General features: G+C 36.6%; 1 protein-coding gene across 8 annotated transcripts in view; it reads right to left on the bottom strand.

Moving 5' to 3' along the window:
• Nucleotides 1–4,446: 4,446 nt before the first annotated feature.
• The window catches only part of LOC129278891 (ankyrin repeat and MYND domain-containing protein 1-like), a 31,925-nt gene continuing 18,402 nt past the window's right edge, over nt 4,447–17,969 (bottom strand). For 4 of the 8 annotated variants that reach the window (XM_064110920.1, XM_064110918.1, XM_064110919.1 and 1 more), the window contains exons 13-18: nt 17,520–17,627; nt 16,176–16,341; nt 12,742–12,958; nt 10,679–10,777; nt 6,064–6,218; nt 4,447–5,219 (exon numbers count right to left, since the gene is read on the bottom strand). In XM_064110920.1, the coding sequence (XP_063966990.1) occupies nt 4,747–5,219; nt 6,064–6,218; nt 10,679–10,777; nt 12,742–12,958; nt 16,176–16,341; nt 17,520–17,627 (1,218 nt within the window). In that variant the 3' untranslated portion in view covers nt 4,447–4,746. The remainder of the gene's footprint in view (nt 5,220–6,063; nt 6,219–10,678; nt 10,778–12,741; nt 12,959–16,175; nt 16,342–17,519; nt 17,628–17,969) is intronic. The other 4 variants (XM_064110923.1, XM_064110925.1, XM_064110922.1 and 1 more) reach the window with 1 other exon arrangement.

Below are 17,969 nucleotides of genomic sequence, written 5' to 3'. Positions count from 1 at the left end.
ATGGTGTTCAAAAGAATGGAAGGCCCCAAAAGTTACTACCAAGAGCAAAAAAGAAAATGAGGAAAGAAAGAAAAGCATCTGAAAATGTAAGATATGATTTTATTGTATTATATTGTACGAGAATATAAGCAACTCTTTATCTTTTGATTGAAATCTTACTTAAATTGAACGTCAGCGTCACCCGGGGCGGGCACTTTCCCCTCCAAACCTTTCAGGGAGGACGACAGGGAATGCCCCAAACAAATATGGAAGTTTTGCATTTCGATTGACGTTTCCTCATAATAAATTCCCTGCATAATAAAGTTCGTTTTCGATATAAGGAAAAAACATTTCTTTGGTATGATAAATCTCTGTTCCCATTTTGCACTTGCATCCAACTTTCTCTCTTATTCTGACTCCCCCCCCCCGTCTTTCTCTGTCAACTTGCACGATGATACATATGCTTTCATTTTCATTTCATTATTTCAAGGTCCATTTTGGGGGTTCAAAATTAAATAGCGCATGTACACTTAATATCTGAATAGCATATGCATTTGAAAACTTGATGAAATATCAATTACAATGACTTCAATCTGAAGTTCAGCAAGAGGCACGTAAACGCTTCAGTAATACCACAGCTGTTCTTATAAATTAAGTTCATATAGTTATTGATATTAAAATGATCACTGATATGAAGTTCGAAAGGACTGTGAATAGAAACACAATAATCCCGACAATAATATAAGAAGCAAGGCATTTTATCTACATTGTTTTTAATGGTCAAATCCACCCCAGAAAAATGTTGATTTTAATCAATAGAGAAAAATTAAAGCATATCGCTGAAAATTTCATCAAAATCGAATGCAAAATAAGAAAGTTATATTTGAATTTTTTGCTTATTTTTCACAAAATAATTATATGCACAACTCAGTGATATATAAAAATGGGAGTCTATGATGTCCCTCACTATTTCTTGTTTTTAATTGTTTGAATTATACAATATTTCATGTTTTACAATTTGACAATAAAGACCAACTTGACTGATCCATAAAATGTTAAAACACATTGAAATTCCACATATTTAGAGAGGAAATTTTTCTTTTCACATGACAACGGACGAAAATTAGAATAAATCACATAATAAAATATAAAAGAACTAGTGAGTCGGTGACGTCATCAGTCTGCCCATTTGCATACAAACCAGGATGTGCATATACCTGTTCTGTAAAATTAAGCAAAATTTTTAAATGTCATAACTTTCTTTATATTTGGCATCCGATCTGAAGAAATTGTCATTGTAATGCTTGTTGGATTTTTCTCTTTTTATTCAAATGAACTTTTTGTTGGGGTGGACATTTCCTTAAAACCATATTATAAAAATAATCAAAGTCCCCCAAAATTCAATACAACTACACAACCAAGTATGTTTTTTTTTCACTGCAGCTTTATTCAAATATAACATATTCCTCATCAGCTTTGATAATAAATAATCTGGACGGCTGAAATATATGATTAGAATCAAGGTGATGAATATTCATGAGGCAGATAATCCATACAGAATCACGATAAAAGGTATGTGTATAATTTTAAAATACATATATCGTTTCCAATGTTTTGCATATATACACTATACACAATCAATAAAAACAAATAAACTATCAAAACAATGTCAGGAAATAACATACAGAGGTGACACTGATTCAGAATAGAGAAAATATACACTGCAAATACACTGGTGTTGATTTAACACCAGCCCGGAATCTATATATGTCCACACCAGAGAAGTGTTAAACAACACCAGTTTGGTTTTGGTCTAACACCAGATAGGTGCTTATACAACATCAATTAGTATACTGGTGTTGTTTCAATACTTCTCTGGTGTGAACATATATAGATTCTGGGCTGGTGTTAAATCAACACCTGAGTTTTTAAAGTGTAGGAATAGATTATATAAAGACAATCATCATATATATTTTTTTGTATTTGTCGTTGCCGTTTGACTCAGTTTAGTCAACATTTTTTTGAAATAAAGGAATAAAAGTCAACTCTCGAGACCATTCGAAGGATTAAAGGGGAATCCAACCTTGGCCATAAAATCTTGGATGAGATAGGTTAAGCAGAATGGTGAAAATTTGAAAGAAATCAAACAAACAGTAATCAAGTTATGGCTGTTTCATAATTGAGATCCCTAAGAATATGTAAATTGTGAATTGGCAACTGGGTACATGTAAGTAAATTATAGTGGTAGAAACAACTTTCCCATATAGGCCAAGTACTTAATTATCAGGGAATTGTTTTTTTTCCCTAACTATCTATTCCCCTGGGGATAATCAAAACATACTTTTGTTTTATGCCCTCCTGAAAGATGTACATAATTTGAAATGTCACTTTTGAAAAAAATGGCATTTAACTTATTTCTGTATATGACTAGATGGAAGAGTAGTCCTTGCCTAATGTGGCCAATTTGGAGTCTCCATAAGTATAGTGATTACAAATTTTTACAACTTTTATAAGTCTGTAACTTTTTACAGTTTGCCCGATATTGTTCAAACTTTCACCTATCAACTTCTTTTATTTTTCTTTTTCCTCTCTAAAATAATTATTTGGGTTGGATCCCCCTATGAGCTATTCGTGTCCAACTGTGTAATAAGACACTTCATCAGTACACCCATACTCAATGGTCAATCAAGTTGAACATTAATTATGATGATACTAATAATAATATTATTAATGGTATATTTACCCAGGGTAGCCACTTCAGTTCCGAAATCTGTTCTCCCAGTGGGCCCTGCTATCATTATTACCCCGGCTTTAGCTTGGCTACCCATAGGCGCTCAAGCATTCAAGGAATTTCTTCCTTCTGGGTACCCATTCACCTCACCTGGGCTGAGTGCAGCTCAATGTGGGTGAATTTATTGCTAAAGGAAAACATGCCATGGCTAGGGATCGAACCCAAGTCCCTCAGATTGAAAGACAAGAGTCATAACCACGACGGTTATCATCAATAACATTGATGATAATCATGCAATTTATAATAATTTGTATCTACATGTACTATGTACATATAAACACACACCAACAATAGTGTAATAAATTATACATCACTCAATACACATACATCATATGAATACATACATGTACAATATTTCCTAAAGAATATACAATGGATGGAATGTTACAAATATATGCAAATTACAGAAATCATTTGGCATAGGAATGAAAATCATATATATAATATGATTGTTATTGGATAAATAATTATTCATGATTAAATACCGTTTGATAATCCATTAAAGGCAATACACCAAAGTCACTTTGAACAGCACCGCCATATTGAATTTTTTTTTCTTGGGAAAAAAAGGCCTTTAATGATAATAATAATATAGGATTTATATAGCGCACATACCCATTTTGTTAGGTGCTAAAAATGCTCCTATATTACCCCGGCTATGCAAGTCTACCTTTGATAGAATTCGATGCCTACATTTACATGCAGACCAACACTGTTGTTTATATCAATATCACTAATCTCATCTTGATCATATCATATCACTGTTCGAGAGACCTTTAAATGCGACATGCTACAGCTGCAGTCCTGAATTGCTCAAATCGCACCAGTCTCCTTACCCATAATGCAATGTTCTGATCATGTAGTCTTGAATCATATACCTACTACTAGAATGATAAATTATTTGTCAAATTTTATATCGTAAAAAAAATCATAAAGCACGAATGATTAAAACGAATGGACCCCTGACTGTCTCTATAAAACATTAAGGCTTTCCAATTAAGAGCGAACAGCCATTGTAATTGATACAAAAGTTCATAAGATAAAATCAAATGTTTCATCAGATGCAGTGCATCAATATTAGTTTACAGCACAGGAGGACAATAGAGGAGCCCCCATTGTGCAGTTAACATCTTCGGAGGGAAGTCCCCCTTTATTAACCCCTGAATTATTTTGCACACATCAAGCACATTGAAAAATGAAGAAATAATGCAAATGAGGATCGTTTCGTGGGGTGAGGAGATCTCTCTTATCTCCAAACGCCACTAAGCCATTTCAAAGGGATGATCTCATTGGACACAGTGACATTGCACCTGTGTTATTTTTTACTTTCCTGAATAATTACCTATTTCAAGGGATTGCATAACTAATTTGTGTAGGTCAGGTTTGCAAATATCTATGCTGTGGGCACTACATCCTGTCAGTGCATACAATTATGTTGAAAAGGAAACTAAAAAAAAAAAAATTGCACCTAGATTATCAAGGATTTATAAGTGAGTACGGTCTTACCTTCTGCAGATACACTTTCACGCAATATTAATGTTTAACCATGGACTGATCATGTTCGCAAATAATAGCAATATAAATTTCCTTGAAAAGGCCAAATCCTACTACATACTACAGCAACTCGACAGATATGCAGTTTGGGCCACATTCTTCGTAAGAAAGCTTTAGGGACAGTGGCCCTTACTGGTGCTATAAAAGGAAAGGGAGCACGAGGAGAGCACGTTTTGATGGGCAACGTCAGATTCTGACATGCCACTTTAATGGATGGATGGAACCATGGAGTGTTTCTTTCAACCCATGGCCTAATTGATGGTGAACGTCACAGAATCATAGCAGACATACATGAAGAAAATGTTATTCAGACGACAATGACAGTCACATGTTCAATGAAGTCATCAAATAACAGAAGAATGTCCCATTCCTTTGTAGGTCCATGGCTAGAGAGACGAGACATATAAACCAATATGGCGCACTCAATTATAGCTATAGTTCTCTGTACATTCCGACTTCATGGCATGGTCGACCGCTTCCCTTCCAACACTCCCTCCACCAAACTGACCATTGGTCTGACCCACCATCCGATTATCTCCACCCCCTACTTGACCTTTGCCCTTTGGCCCTTTATCAGCGACTTGACCTCTCGTTCCAGCCACCCCAGCTGGCCCCTTACCCGCAACCTTCCCTTTGGTGTCCACACCTCCCGTCTTACCCGGCTGACCTCTGGCATTCGACCCCTCCTGACCCCTTGTATTTGACCCTGTCTGACCTTTCACATTTGGCCCATGACCTTTATTTTGACCTTTAGCAATGGATCCTCCACCTCCCCCTAGTCCTTTAGCATTAGATTGTGCCTGGCCTTGTGTGAGTGACTGATTGGAATTGTTGGTGGAGTTGTGCGAGCCGGGTACACCAGTATGGCTCGTTGGGCTTGGACTCCGACTGCGACCTGCAAAGAACAATTCAAGCAAAACAGTATAGACAGGGTTCCCAGCTTTTCAAGAAAACAAATTCCCTGATTTTTTCCCTGATGAAGTTTAAAAATTCCCTGATAATTATTTAAGCCCTTTCCCAGTTTCGCATGAGTTGTTGCAGTGAATTACATGTATTTTCAGTATAAAAACAATATAAAACTAATTAGTACCACCATAACCAGTCATTCAATGGATGTTGTTTTGATATGCAACAAAATATAAAAGAGTCTGAGTGACTTTTGGGCCGATCAAAATTCCCTGATTTTTCCCTCATTTGAGGCATTTCCCCCTGATTTGAGGTATATTTTATCAAATTCCCTGATTTTTCCCTGACTGGAAAAAAAGTAAAATGATTTTCCCTGATTGGCTGGGAACCCTGGTAGAGCTCTCTGGAATAAAGCAATTCATTTGAAATAGCCATCGCTTTCGGAAGTATTACGGGTACCTTAACAGGTCAATCTTTTACTCTCTAATTCAGTTCCATATCAAAGGAAAAATTTCTGACAAACACGAAAGCAATCTCACCTTATATTCATTTTGCTAAATATAATAAATCACTCTTGATTTTGTGAGAAAATTGCATTTTATCATATTCATGTCAAATCAATTATTTCCACTCAAAGATAAAAATATTTCATGAATACAATTTATAATCATTAATCTAATTAATAAGCTGCTGACATGTGATGTCACAAAACCAAAATTTTGGAAAAATATACAAATTCTATTAATTTTTAATGGATTTAGCACAAATTTTTCACCAAAATTTTCATTATTTTTCTAGCTTCATGAAAACTTCACACCAGTTTGAACTCTTACCTCCTATTCTCAGGCACTCTTCTTTGTGTCTAGCATTCCAGGCTTTGATCTTACACGCCTTGCTGCAGTAGTAGACCTCCTTGCATCGCGTACACGCAGACAGACGTACGCCTATCGACCGTCCACATTCGTAGCAGTAACGGAACAGTGGTTTCCTGCAAAGCAATGATCATACCAATACATTCAATACAGTAGCATGAACATTTATCTCTACAGGTTAACTCAATCTATCTATGAGTATGCCAAATATTTTGTTCACTTCATTCAGGGGCCACAGAAACGTGTGGGTGGAGAGGGGTGGGCCGGGGCAGTCAAATATATTGCTGTACACATGCATGTGCCAAAAAATGTGTTTAAAGGAGTGTTTATCAGTTTTGGCCGCGGGCTGCGATGCACTCGTTAAGGGTATCTGGTTTTCAAGAAAAAGGGTGGTTATCAAAGACTGGTCAATGGTTAATCATGGGGTCAACATATTTAGGGTATGTTTTTTCCCCGAGGTCATATTCTGGTGACACCTCCTTAAGGGGCGAAATTGTGTAAATAAAGCCCGCAAAAAACTTTTTAAGGTTATTTTGCACACAGAGAAAAAACTCATTAAGGGGGTGTTTGGAAATAATTTGGTCATGCATGTATACAGCAATACATTTGACTGCCCCCCCCCCCCCTGGGGGCATGGGTGGGGCACTTTTTCATTGAGCATGTACAGGAATCCAAATGTAAAATCAACCATCTTAATTATTGTGATTGCTTGCACCAGCTCCCCTGCCCCCATACTTTCAGCTCAACACCATACTTTCAATCTATTCTCCGACCCCGCCCTTTTGCATATATTATATACATGTCATAGATCAGCGTTCTTGAATTTATCCTGATTGCAAGCAATCGTATGTACGTGTATGTGGGATGTGATAGAGAAAGACAAAAATAATAATTTTCAGTGCAATTCATTGTGTTGTTCCTGAATAAAAACATTGAAGGTGAAGCTCATCATTCACTCCCTAATTTGAAAACACGATGAAATTAATTAAACCCCTATCAGGAAATTAAATTTGGCAATTTTTATGAAAATTTGTAATTTCTGGTCACGATTACTTGTGTGATATCATTATTTGAATTTTTCTTTTTAACTACGAAATAGGGTAGGGGTAGATTCTACATAAATATTGACAATTTGAGGAGTGATCAGCAAATTCATTCAATCCTTAAAAAAAAAATGAGTAACTCTACTGGTTCTTGTGAAACGGGGTAAAATCACACTGCACATGTTATGAAAGGTATGGGAGTAAGATTGACATTATCAACCCATGAAAAAATGAAATGTTATTGGGAGCAAACATGTTATAAATTTTGCACTGTTATAAGCTACCGAAATTGAGTAATTTTGGTTGCGGAGAGAATATCAAGTCATAGACTCATTCATTCATAACAGGTTAATGGCACAGCAACCGGATGACAAAATACCATGATTATATTAATAATAATAATATAGGGTATTTATATTGCGCACATATCCACCTTGTTAGGTGCTCAAGGTGCTCCTTTATTACCCGGCTAAGCTAGGCGTTCAGAGTGCACACAGCTATTAAAAACACAATGATTTTTAAACCTATCATTCAAATTCATGAAAGGTTAGTTAATTCACAAAATATATTGTTGCTGTTTTAGTTTATACGGCGCATATCATTCAGCAGTGAATATTTGCGCCAAAATCTGTTAATAAAATAGTCTTTGTGCAAGGAATATTGTACAAACACAAATTAATAAATTGATGTGAAATTAAACATTATGTACATAACACAGAAATAAACTGTATGAATGTACAATCGTTCACTGACTTGATTTATATTTCAAGTTATGTCATCTTAAAGGGGAATCCAACCCAAATAAAAACTTGTTTTTATAAGGAAAAGAAAAATCAGACGAGTTGATAGGTGAAAGTTTGAACGATATTGGACAAACAACAAGAAAGTTATAAATTTTTAAAAGTTGTAAATATTGGTAATCACTATACCCATGGAGACTTCAAATTGGCCGCATATGGGATGGCATAGTGATGTAAGGCAAGGACTACTCTTCCATGTACTCCAATACATATTATGGCTAAAATGTCATTTTCCCCAAAAGTTTTATTTCAAATTATATTTTTCTTTCATGAGGACATAAAATAATATACTACCTGGGTTATATTTAGATTACTGCCCCAGGGGAATGGGTACTTAGGAGAAAACCACAAATCCCTGATAATAAAGTACATGGCCTATGGGAAAGTTGTCCTTGCCCCTTGTCATAATTTACTTACCCAGTTGCCAATTTGAAATCTACATAGTATTAGTGATCTCAATTTTAAAGCAGCTATAACTTTCTTATTGCTTGACCGATTTCTTTCAAACTTTCACCATTCTGTTTAATTTATTTTTCTCCTTCCCAACACAACATTTTATGGCCAAGGCTAGATTCCCCTTTAAAGCTTGGGATGTGCTTTTCCAGCTCACAGAAAATCTCAAAATTAATTTTTGGGTGACCTGTTGCTGGTTTTGAGGTGCCTGGTCACATATTTGATAAGTGGTATTATTTTCAACGCAGTAATAAAAGCAAACAAACAAACAAAAACGTACAGATAAACATGACAATGGAGGGTACGTTAATAATATCTCAAGTTAAAAAGGTGTTTAAAAAATAGTAAATGTCAGAAAATTCTGTAAGAGATTAAGTTGCAAAAGCATAACTATAGTTAAATGAAATACATGTAAACATAAACATTTCAAGCACACACTTGGGTTAACAAACAGCTGGAACTACATCATACATGAGACAATACCTACAAAAAGTGCAAGAGAGTGTATATCTATAAAAGTGCAGCACGTCACACACACAAAAAAAGAGAAGTCATGTCAGGGTTTCTCAGAGGTCATTAAGACCCCATTCTCATATACTTTCTTAAACTAGTTTAGTGGAAATCAGTTTAGTGGAGACCAGTTTATCGTCCAATGGGAATAATCGAAGCCGTCTTGGAAGCGATCTCAAGAAATCTCCCAAACTAGTTTGGAAGACTGCTTTGCTCCATTAAACTAGTTAAAATGAAGGTGAGGATACAACTGTTCTTCGGGGAAGCGATCTTTGCACGGAAGTGTAATTATGCATGCATGTTGAGTACACTATTCAGTATCCACTGTGTGGAGACTGCCTACGCTGCGGTTTCAAATTTCATGCGAAACATGTGACCACACCGAGTGTGTTCCCATAGCAACAAGACTACTTTACGTCAAGTTTTTCTGGGAACCATTTCAGGAGATGGTGATGAGAACACTTTAGCAAAGCAATATTGTAAACTGGGGACCGTTTCATGAAAGTTGTCAGCACTGACAAGATGTCTTTCTCTGGCAATTACCATAGTAACAGTCAGAGGCCAGAGCTTCTCAGCCAATCAAAAGCATGGATTTCACTGCAATAGTCAGCTCCGACAATTTAGTCAGTGCTGACAACTTTCATGTAACACCCCCTGGTTTCCTAAACTGGTTTAAGGGAACCAGTCCAAGAAACTAGTAGAGGAGAATAGGGTCTAAGATAAATAGTCTGTCATTAGTCAACAGCAATCATACTTCAACTTGGTAAAAAGCCAAATTAATCATGTGGTCTTCAAAAAGCAAAACATTAAAAAATTAGCTTATCTGAAAGAGTAATTCTTTAGCTTCATACTGTCAAAATTTGAAATTGTAAAGCTGAATGAAAGACAAGGCAGAAGAGCTTCTTTGAATTTTTTTTTTCGATTACTTGCAAGTTTCATCATTATTGCACAGTAATCCATGCTATTGCTTGAGTGAACACCAAACTTCAAACTTTGATTTTTTTTTTCCTTATTTTTTTAAAGCTCTTGCTGTATTTCTTCTGCATGCAATCGGATACTTGTAAGGGTTATTGTTGATCAATATTGACAAGTTATATATCCACTTTAAAGCTTAGAATATGTTTTTTTTTCAAGCTGAATAATATTTTGGGCAATTAATTCATTTGATTTGTGGGCGACTGGTCACAGATGGACAAAGATGTTTCTCCTGGGCCAGGTCTAATGTATGTATATCACAAGTGTTAGTAATATAGACTAAGATTATGTCCTGGACCAGGTCTAATGTACGTCACAAGTGTTAGTAATATAGACTAAGATTATCTCCTGGACCAGGTCTAATGTACGTCACAAGTGTTAGTAATATAGACTAAGATTATCTCCTGGACCAGGTCTAATGTACGTCACAAGTGTTAGTAATATAGACCAAGATTATCTCCTGGACCAGGTCTAATGTACGTCACAAGTGTTAGTAATATAGACTAAGATTATCTCCAGGGCCAGGTCTAATGTATGTCACAAGTGTTAGTAATGAAGACTAAGATCTCCTGGACCAGGTCTAATGTACGTCACAAGTGTTAGTAATATATAGACTAAGATTATCTCCTGGACCAGGTCTAATGTAAGTCACAAGTGTTAGTAATATAGACTAAGATGATCTCCTGGACCAGGTCTAATGTACGTCACAAGTGTTAGTAATATAGACTAAGATTATCTCCTGGACCAGGTCTAATGTATGTCACACGTGTTAGTAATATAGACTCCAGGGCCAACCTGATGTGAGACCTGGTGGCCTGCTTGACAAGTCGCTGGGTCCTGGACTGGTCTCCACCTTGCGACAAATCCACCGTCATTAATACCTTCCCACCACCACTGTACACCAACACCCAAAGGATTATGGGTAAATGCATGCAAAAAGGGGCAAAGGTCAATTAAAATGCAGAAAAAACCAAGAGAGATGTTAAGTTTCCTGCACTATCAACAATTATTCAAGTTACAACCGCTCTTCTTTATATAAATGGGTATCAAGAAGGAGAAGAAAGAGAGGAAAAGAAAATTAAGAAAGGAGAATACAATCGTACATGACAGATAATTTACAGATAGAATTTTTTGACAATTAACTGTTGATTCAGTGAAATTTTTTCATAAATATGCTCCTTTATAATTGCTTTGAGCATTTTCTTGTTTTTATGCGATAGATATAGGATATACACATGTATATGTAAAATCTAAACACCAAACAGAATTAAAGCATTTCGTTCACGAAGTAAATAAACAAACAAATATAATGAATCATGTTAAAGCATTTTCAATTTCCAAATTAATTCAACACTTCCTCAGAAAAAAACTGCAAATGTCGGTATGACATGCTTTGCTCTCATAAGGCAAAAGGCATATGTATACCAGTAACATTATGAATATTGCAATGAAAAGAGACAACAAGAGAATAATTTGAACATCACAACATAATCACCGCACTTGACTTCATCTTGCATCGAAATTTGGCAAAAAATTGGTATATAAGACATTGCATTCTTGCTTAAGGTTCAAGGCATTGCTTTTAAGATTTTAGTTCACATTTAACACAAGAAAGAGCATATAAATTAAAGGGCATCAATTACAACCACCGAATGCATTGCTTTTAAGATTTTAGTTCACATTTAACACAAGAAAGAGCATATGAATTAAAGGGCATCAATTACAACCACCGAAGTACAAGAAAAGCTGAAATGGGCTGAAAATGAAAGACAGAAATTAGTGAAATCAGCTAAAACGCAGGGTCCCGTTTCGTAAAGACTTGTTATAATAATGAAAGAACAGTTTCTAATAACAAATTTACTATCAGCCAATCAGATGGAAGGATTTCAGTAGCTTTTAACTGTTATTGTAAATTTGTTAGTATAACAAGTTTTATGAAACGGGCCACTGAAATGTCACACCCCTGGGGGAACGTTTCATGAAAGGACTTGTCGGACGTTTTATCCAGCAAGTCCTGAGGCCCGTCTTACAAAGAGTTGTAATTGATCTAATCAATCACAACTATGGAAAGCCAGCAAAGTCAACATTTTAAATGCACGTTTGTTCAAAAAAAATTATAGATATGAATGTATATCCATAAATTGATTTCTTGATAATTTGGTGTGGTCTCCTTTGTTTACAAAGGACATTTTGCAAATTTCCTGGAGAAAAAATTATGACACTGATAGATTTCCATAGAGTTACGATTGATTGGATTTGTAAGACGGGCCCTGTTTTATCTGACAAGTAACATAGGAAGATAGATACTTAGCCAATCAAAATCAAGGAAAGTTGTCAGATCTGACAAATTGTCGGACAGAAATGCTGACGGAACGCTCCCCTAGTTGTACATGACTCATGAATAGCTTAATGAAAGAGACCCAACTTGCAAAGAGTTGCGATTAAATACGATCAACCACGACTTTGAAGCCAGCAACGTCAACATCTGAAATTCATATTTGTTCGAAATATTTTCCAGGGGCCCGTAATACAAAGCTTAGGAATGATCATAGAAACACTTTTCTACGATTGATTCCATTGATTACAATACACAATCAATCATGAAAATCAAGCATACGATTAATCGCTAACCTTTGTGTTACGGGACCCAGATATGATGTGCATTCATGCATTCATTTTTTGGTTGTAAATTTAGTGTGCTCTTCTTTGTTTACAAAGGACATTGTGCAAATTTCCTGATGAAAAAATGATGTCATCGATGGACTTCCATATGTTCGAGGTTGATCGGATCAAATGCAACGCTTTGTAAGACAGGACCCAGAGGAGTCTGAACCCTCCTCGACAAAATCTTTTTATACCTGACAGTCATCTCTTCATCCCGATCCACTAGAGGCTGTACCATACCACTGCTATCCTTGGTGGTCGCCTGAAAGGCCACCTGTTTGTTCCCGTCGGGTCCCCCTCCCTCGCCCCCCTTAGAGGAGATCCTGGAGGGGCTCTTGCTTCTGCCCACGCTACCGTCCGAAGCCATGGCTCCGGCACCGGTGTACAGGAAGCCATGACTTGGGCTTACGCCTATAGGATAAGATTTAAGAAAAATACCGGTTGTTAATTGTGACGATTAGGAATATGACACGATTAATAACACACTGTCCCACATGTGTTTATCTGTGTTAGTGATCTTCAGTGTCATAATTTTTTCAGCACAAATGTAAAAGAAGCCATGACTTGGGCTTACACCTATAGGATAAGATAAAAGAACAAGAGTGTCGCTAAGGCGAGCACATAATACGCCCGCCTGTAACACAGAAAATGGAGTTATTGGTCAAGCAAGAAATGTGTAAGGTGGCGACTTCACCTTTGGCCTTCTGACCTCAAAATCAATAGAATCGCTGGGAACTATGCTAGTACACCAAATTATATGAGCCTAGGTTAAGTTTAACTAAAGTTATCTCATTAACAAGGACTTTAGAAGGGTAAGATGAAAACATGTCACTGTGATCTTGACCTTTTGACCTCAAAATCAAAAGGCTTCCTGGGATCCATGCTAGTATCATACAAAATAAACTATATGAGCCTAGGTTAAGGTAAACTGAAGTTATCGCGTTTACAAGGACTGCAGAAGGGTAAGATGAAAACATGTCAGTGTGACCTTGACCTTTTGACCTCAAAAGAGATACCGTAAGTAACGGTGTATTAACCGCACCCGTGTATAAACCGCACCCCCAACTTTGGACTAAAAAAAAAAAAAAAAAAAAAAAAAAAAAAAAAACTAAGTTAAAGATTTCAAAGTATTCAAAGAGATTACCAGTATGCAGAAATCTGCTGTTCTTGATCAATTCATCTACAAATGTTAGCAAGAAAGAAAGGTCCCGCCAATATTGGCAATTTACACACTCACTCACCTCACAGTCACAGTGTACACACACAGCACTGCCTTTCTTGTACATGTACATTTCAAACTTCGATACGGTACCACTACCAGTACATCTTATCAAATTGTGATCTGTGTCTTTCACATTTCTTGCATCACAACCTCACAATCACTTTCAGAATTTGTCTAGCATTCGATGTCTTAGCATGAATTTTGGATACGGGATTACAGGAAGGTTCAAGAAACAAAGAAATTTGTATTTTTTCCAGTTGTTTGACGGCTTTGTGCCGTCTCTATCGTGCGTGGTGCACGGTGTACATGGTATCTTATGAAAAGCAAACGGGAAAGAAAAAAATAAGCTGGCGCGAAACGGGACTTTGAGGGGTTAAATTAAATGAATAGCGCCAGCTTAAGTCGCACTAAAACCAAAATACAACGCAAGCTAGCTCTTGGCTCTCGCTCAGCTGTGACAAATTATTACCGAGAATGCTTGGCGTCTCTATGAACTTAGCCAGGGAACTTCGCTGCTTTGAATCGAGAATAAAGTCGAAATTAGTGTCATGAAGGTGGGTGCATTTGTTACGACAGTATTTGATCATAAGATCATAATAATCGCTACCCATTACCCGCGGCTCATACCCCTCTAAACGACATTGCACTGGGCGGCTACGGCCGGCCACTCGATGTGTTGTGAACTGGCAGACTTCTTACATGTTCGGGAGGGGCTACGCGGGCGGGCTCAGACCCGTCACCGTGTATAAACCGCACCCCCGACTTTTGCTTATATCCCGCCGAGAAAAAGGTGCGGTTAATACACCGTTACTTACGGTAGGCTTCCTGGGATCCATGCTAGTATCATACACACAAAATTATATGAGCCTAGGTTAAGTCAAACTGAAGTTATCGCGTTTACAAGGAAAAGTTAACGGACGGACACCGAGCGTGATACCGTCTAGGACGGGCGTATAAAAATGTGATTAAGAATAAGAAACGATTAATAAAACACTGTCCCACATGTGTTTATCTGTGTTAGTGATCTTCAGTGTCATAATTTTTATTTCAGCACAAGTGTAAAAGAAGTCATGAATTGGGCTTACACCTATAGGATAAGTTTCAAGAAAAATGCCAGTTGTGGTGATGATTAAAAAACGAGTTTGCGCAGAATCCAATCAAATTACCACCCAGGCGTCTTCATGTATGAATAAAAAAAAATATGAGCTGAAGGATTCTGGAAGAAATTGCGTGATTGAGTGATTAACAAAGATTTTTTTGGGGGAGGGAGGGGGGGGGTTAGTATGCATTGGATTTTTTGTTCATGGATGGCCTCATCACCTTTTCAAATAATTACTTGTACCGTTTTTAACCCCCCCCCCCTTTCAATTCGTGTCTTTTTGTATTCTAAGTTTTTTTTCTCCCTGTTCCTACATTGTATTTACTATGATAATATGACATTCTGTTTTTCTTTAATTAACATTGTTGTGTTTTTACTATGTTTTGGCGATCCAGCCTTACAGGTTTCTTATAACCTTCATGGAAAGCCACGCAATTTATTTTATTATCTAATCACATTATTTGATGTTTCTTTGTAGTTTTATCCTATTTGCGAATTAAAGATTGAATTGAAATTGAATTGAAATAATTATAGGTAGGCTTGAGTTTCATTATACAGAGAGTTATCTTTCTTCTTTTACCTGGTATTGTCATTTATTCTACTACGTTGTTTTGTGTATCATAAGTGTTTAGTAATGTATAAAGTGCAATGTGTAAAGCATAAAATTGATCTCCATTGTTCTGCACTCAACCCATTGTGAGGTAAATGGGTACAGGGAGGAAGTAATTCCTAAAATGAAGAAAAAAGCTGAGATCGCCGGAATCGGTAGCCTAGTTTAGCCAGGGTATCAAACATAGAAGCATCTTTAGCACCAACAAGATGGAAAAATGTGCACTAAATAAATACCCTATATCATTATCATTTATAAAATCGTTGAAATGCAAAGTAGTCTTGTCCTTCTTTATACGTAATGAAATTTATAATAAGCTTTTAGATGCATGTTAAATTTCAAAACTTAAATTCATACAATATCAGAAATAAGCAACATTGCCAACTATAAATATAATTAGATAGAGGCCCTAAATTTTATTGCAGGCTCTGCTTCTTTATTAGTGTCTCACTTCTCATGTTTTCTATATCATGTGTAATCAAGCTATCAATTTTGTATATGTATACTAAATACTTAATGCAAATTCAACTTTATTCATCATCCCAGTATAGCTTCCTGTATGAGCTGCCAGAGGGATGACTCCATCAAGTATCAAGTAACTCAATCCTTGTGGATAATATTGTTAAATTGTATCTTTTAACTGATCTTTTGACACACGAGAAATAAACGCTTGAACTTGAAAGAGAATTCAGCTCACTTCTCATGCCATTGCATTCCTCCTGTTCTAGGCGTTCCTTCTCTCGTTTCACGGCGGCCTCTCGTAGGATCTCACCCAGGTGACTTAGCAGCTTCCTGCGAGCGTTGTAGGTGTCACGCTCTGCATGGGTCAAGGCGTGGTAGGGCATGTGGGCAATCCGTCGATCCTAAAATGGCAAAATAGCAATGAAATAACATCTCAATAATAATAATATAGGATTTGTATAGCGCACGTATCCACTTTGCTAGGTGCTCAAGGCGCTCCTATATATATTACCCTGGCTAAGCTAGTCTACCAATTCTGGTGCACACAGCTTTTTGAGGAATTACTTCCTGCAGGTAACCATTTACCTCACCTGGGTCTAGTGCAGCAGTGTGGGTATATTTCTTGCTGAAGGAAAACACGCCATGGCTAGGATTCAAACCCACGACCCTGTTTGAAAGGCGAAGAGTCAGAACCACTAGACCACGACGCACCCACTGTGTTACAGGAAATGTCATACCTTGTGCCTGTTGTTTAGAAAAAAACTCCGGCAACTTTTTAGCCAGAGTTTTCCAATGTGTTATTGTAAATGGCATATTTTGGTGGTATACCAGAGTTTTTGTTTATTTGCCACAGTTTTTTTTTATGGCAAAAGTTCTATGCAACAGACCCTCTGTAGGTGTTTCATAAAACTGTTCCTTAAGTTACAAGTGACTCTAAGAATAACTGGTGATCCTTTCTTAAGAGCTAAATCAACATCAATGAAAATTAGGTGTATATCATTTACTGCAGAAAAGGATCACCAGTCGTTCGCAAAGTTGCTTATAACTTATGAACAGCTTAATGAAACATCGACCAGGGTGCCTTTTCCAGCATATGTTGTTGAGCGTATGGAAAGCCATTTTAAAAACAAACCCTGGGACTGGTAATAGAAAATAAAGTGTTCACAAAATCGAGCAAAACTAACATAGAGATAAGTGACAAATTCCATCGAGAAAAGTGATAAATCTTATACAGATACGTGTTACATCCACTAGATAAGTGCAAAATCCTACTGAGATAAGTGTTAAATCCTATAGAGATAAGTGTTAAATCCTATAGAGATAAGTGCAAAATCCTGCTGAGATAAGTGTTAAATCCTATAGAGATAAGTGTTAAATCCTATAGAGATAAGTGTTAAATCCTATAGAGATAAGTGTTAAATCCTATAGAGATAAGTGTTAAATCCTATAGAGATAAGTGCTAAATCCTATAGAGATAAGTGTTAAATCCTATAGAGATAAGTGTTAAATCTTGTTGAGGTAGATACATATAAGTGTTACATCTTAGAGAATTAGAGTGTTAAATCTACTACATACTAACCTGATTGAACATCCAGTATGCATAGTCTACAGCCGTACCCATCTGACGTTTAGGTCCTACAGCAATGGGAGCTAAGATATTTGCTCCAGCCTTGACTAGTTTGTCAATCTGAAATATAATACCAACAAACATAATCACTATAGTAACTTGGCTTTTTCAGACCAAGTTTTGACACCTCTCCCCCCATCAGTATCTTCTCCAGAATGATTTGATACCACTTTTACATGGTGTATGTTAACGCTTGAAAAAAAATTGGAGGTATTTTATGGAGTGATGTACAATTTGATTTGCACCAAAGGCACGAATGCAATGAGTGAATCCCGGGGCCTGTAACACAAAACTTGGCAATGATCGTAGAACATTATTCTACGATTGATTCCATTGACTACAATGTACAATCAATCGTGAAAAGCAAGCGTACGATCAATCACTAACCTTTGTGTTACGGGA

Source organism: Lytechinus pictus, chromosome 16, assembly GCF_037042905.1.
Source record: "Lytechinus pictus isolate F3 Inbred chromosome 16, Lp3.0, whole genome shotgun sequence".
NCBI classification, from domain to species: Eukaryota; Metazoa; Echinodermata; class Echinoidea; order Temnopleuroida; family Toxopneustidae; genus Lytechinus; species Lytechinus pictus.
This window is presented reverse-complemented; position numbering and strand designations above follow the sequence as displayed.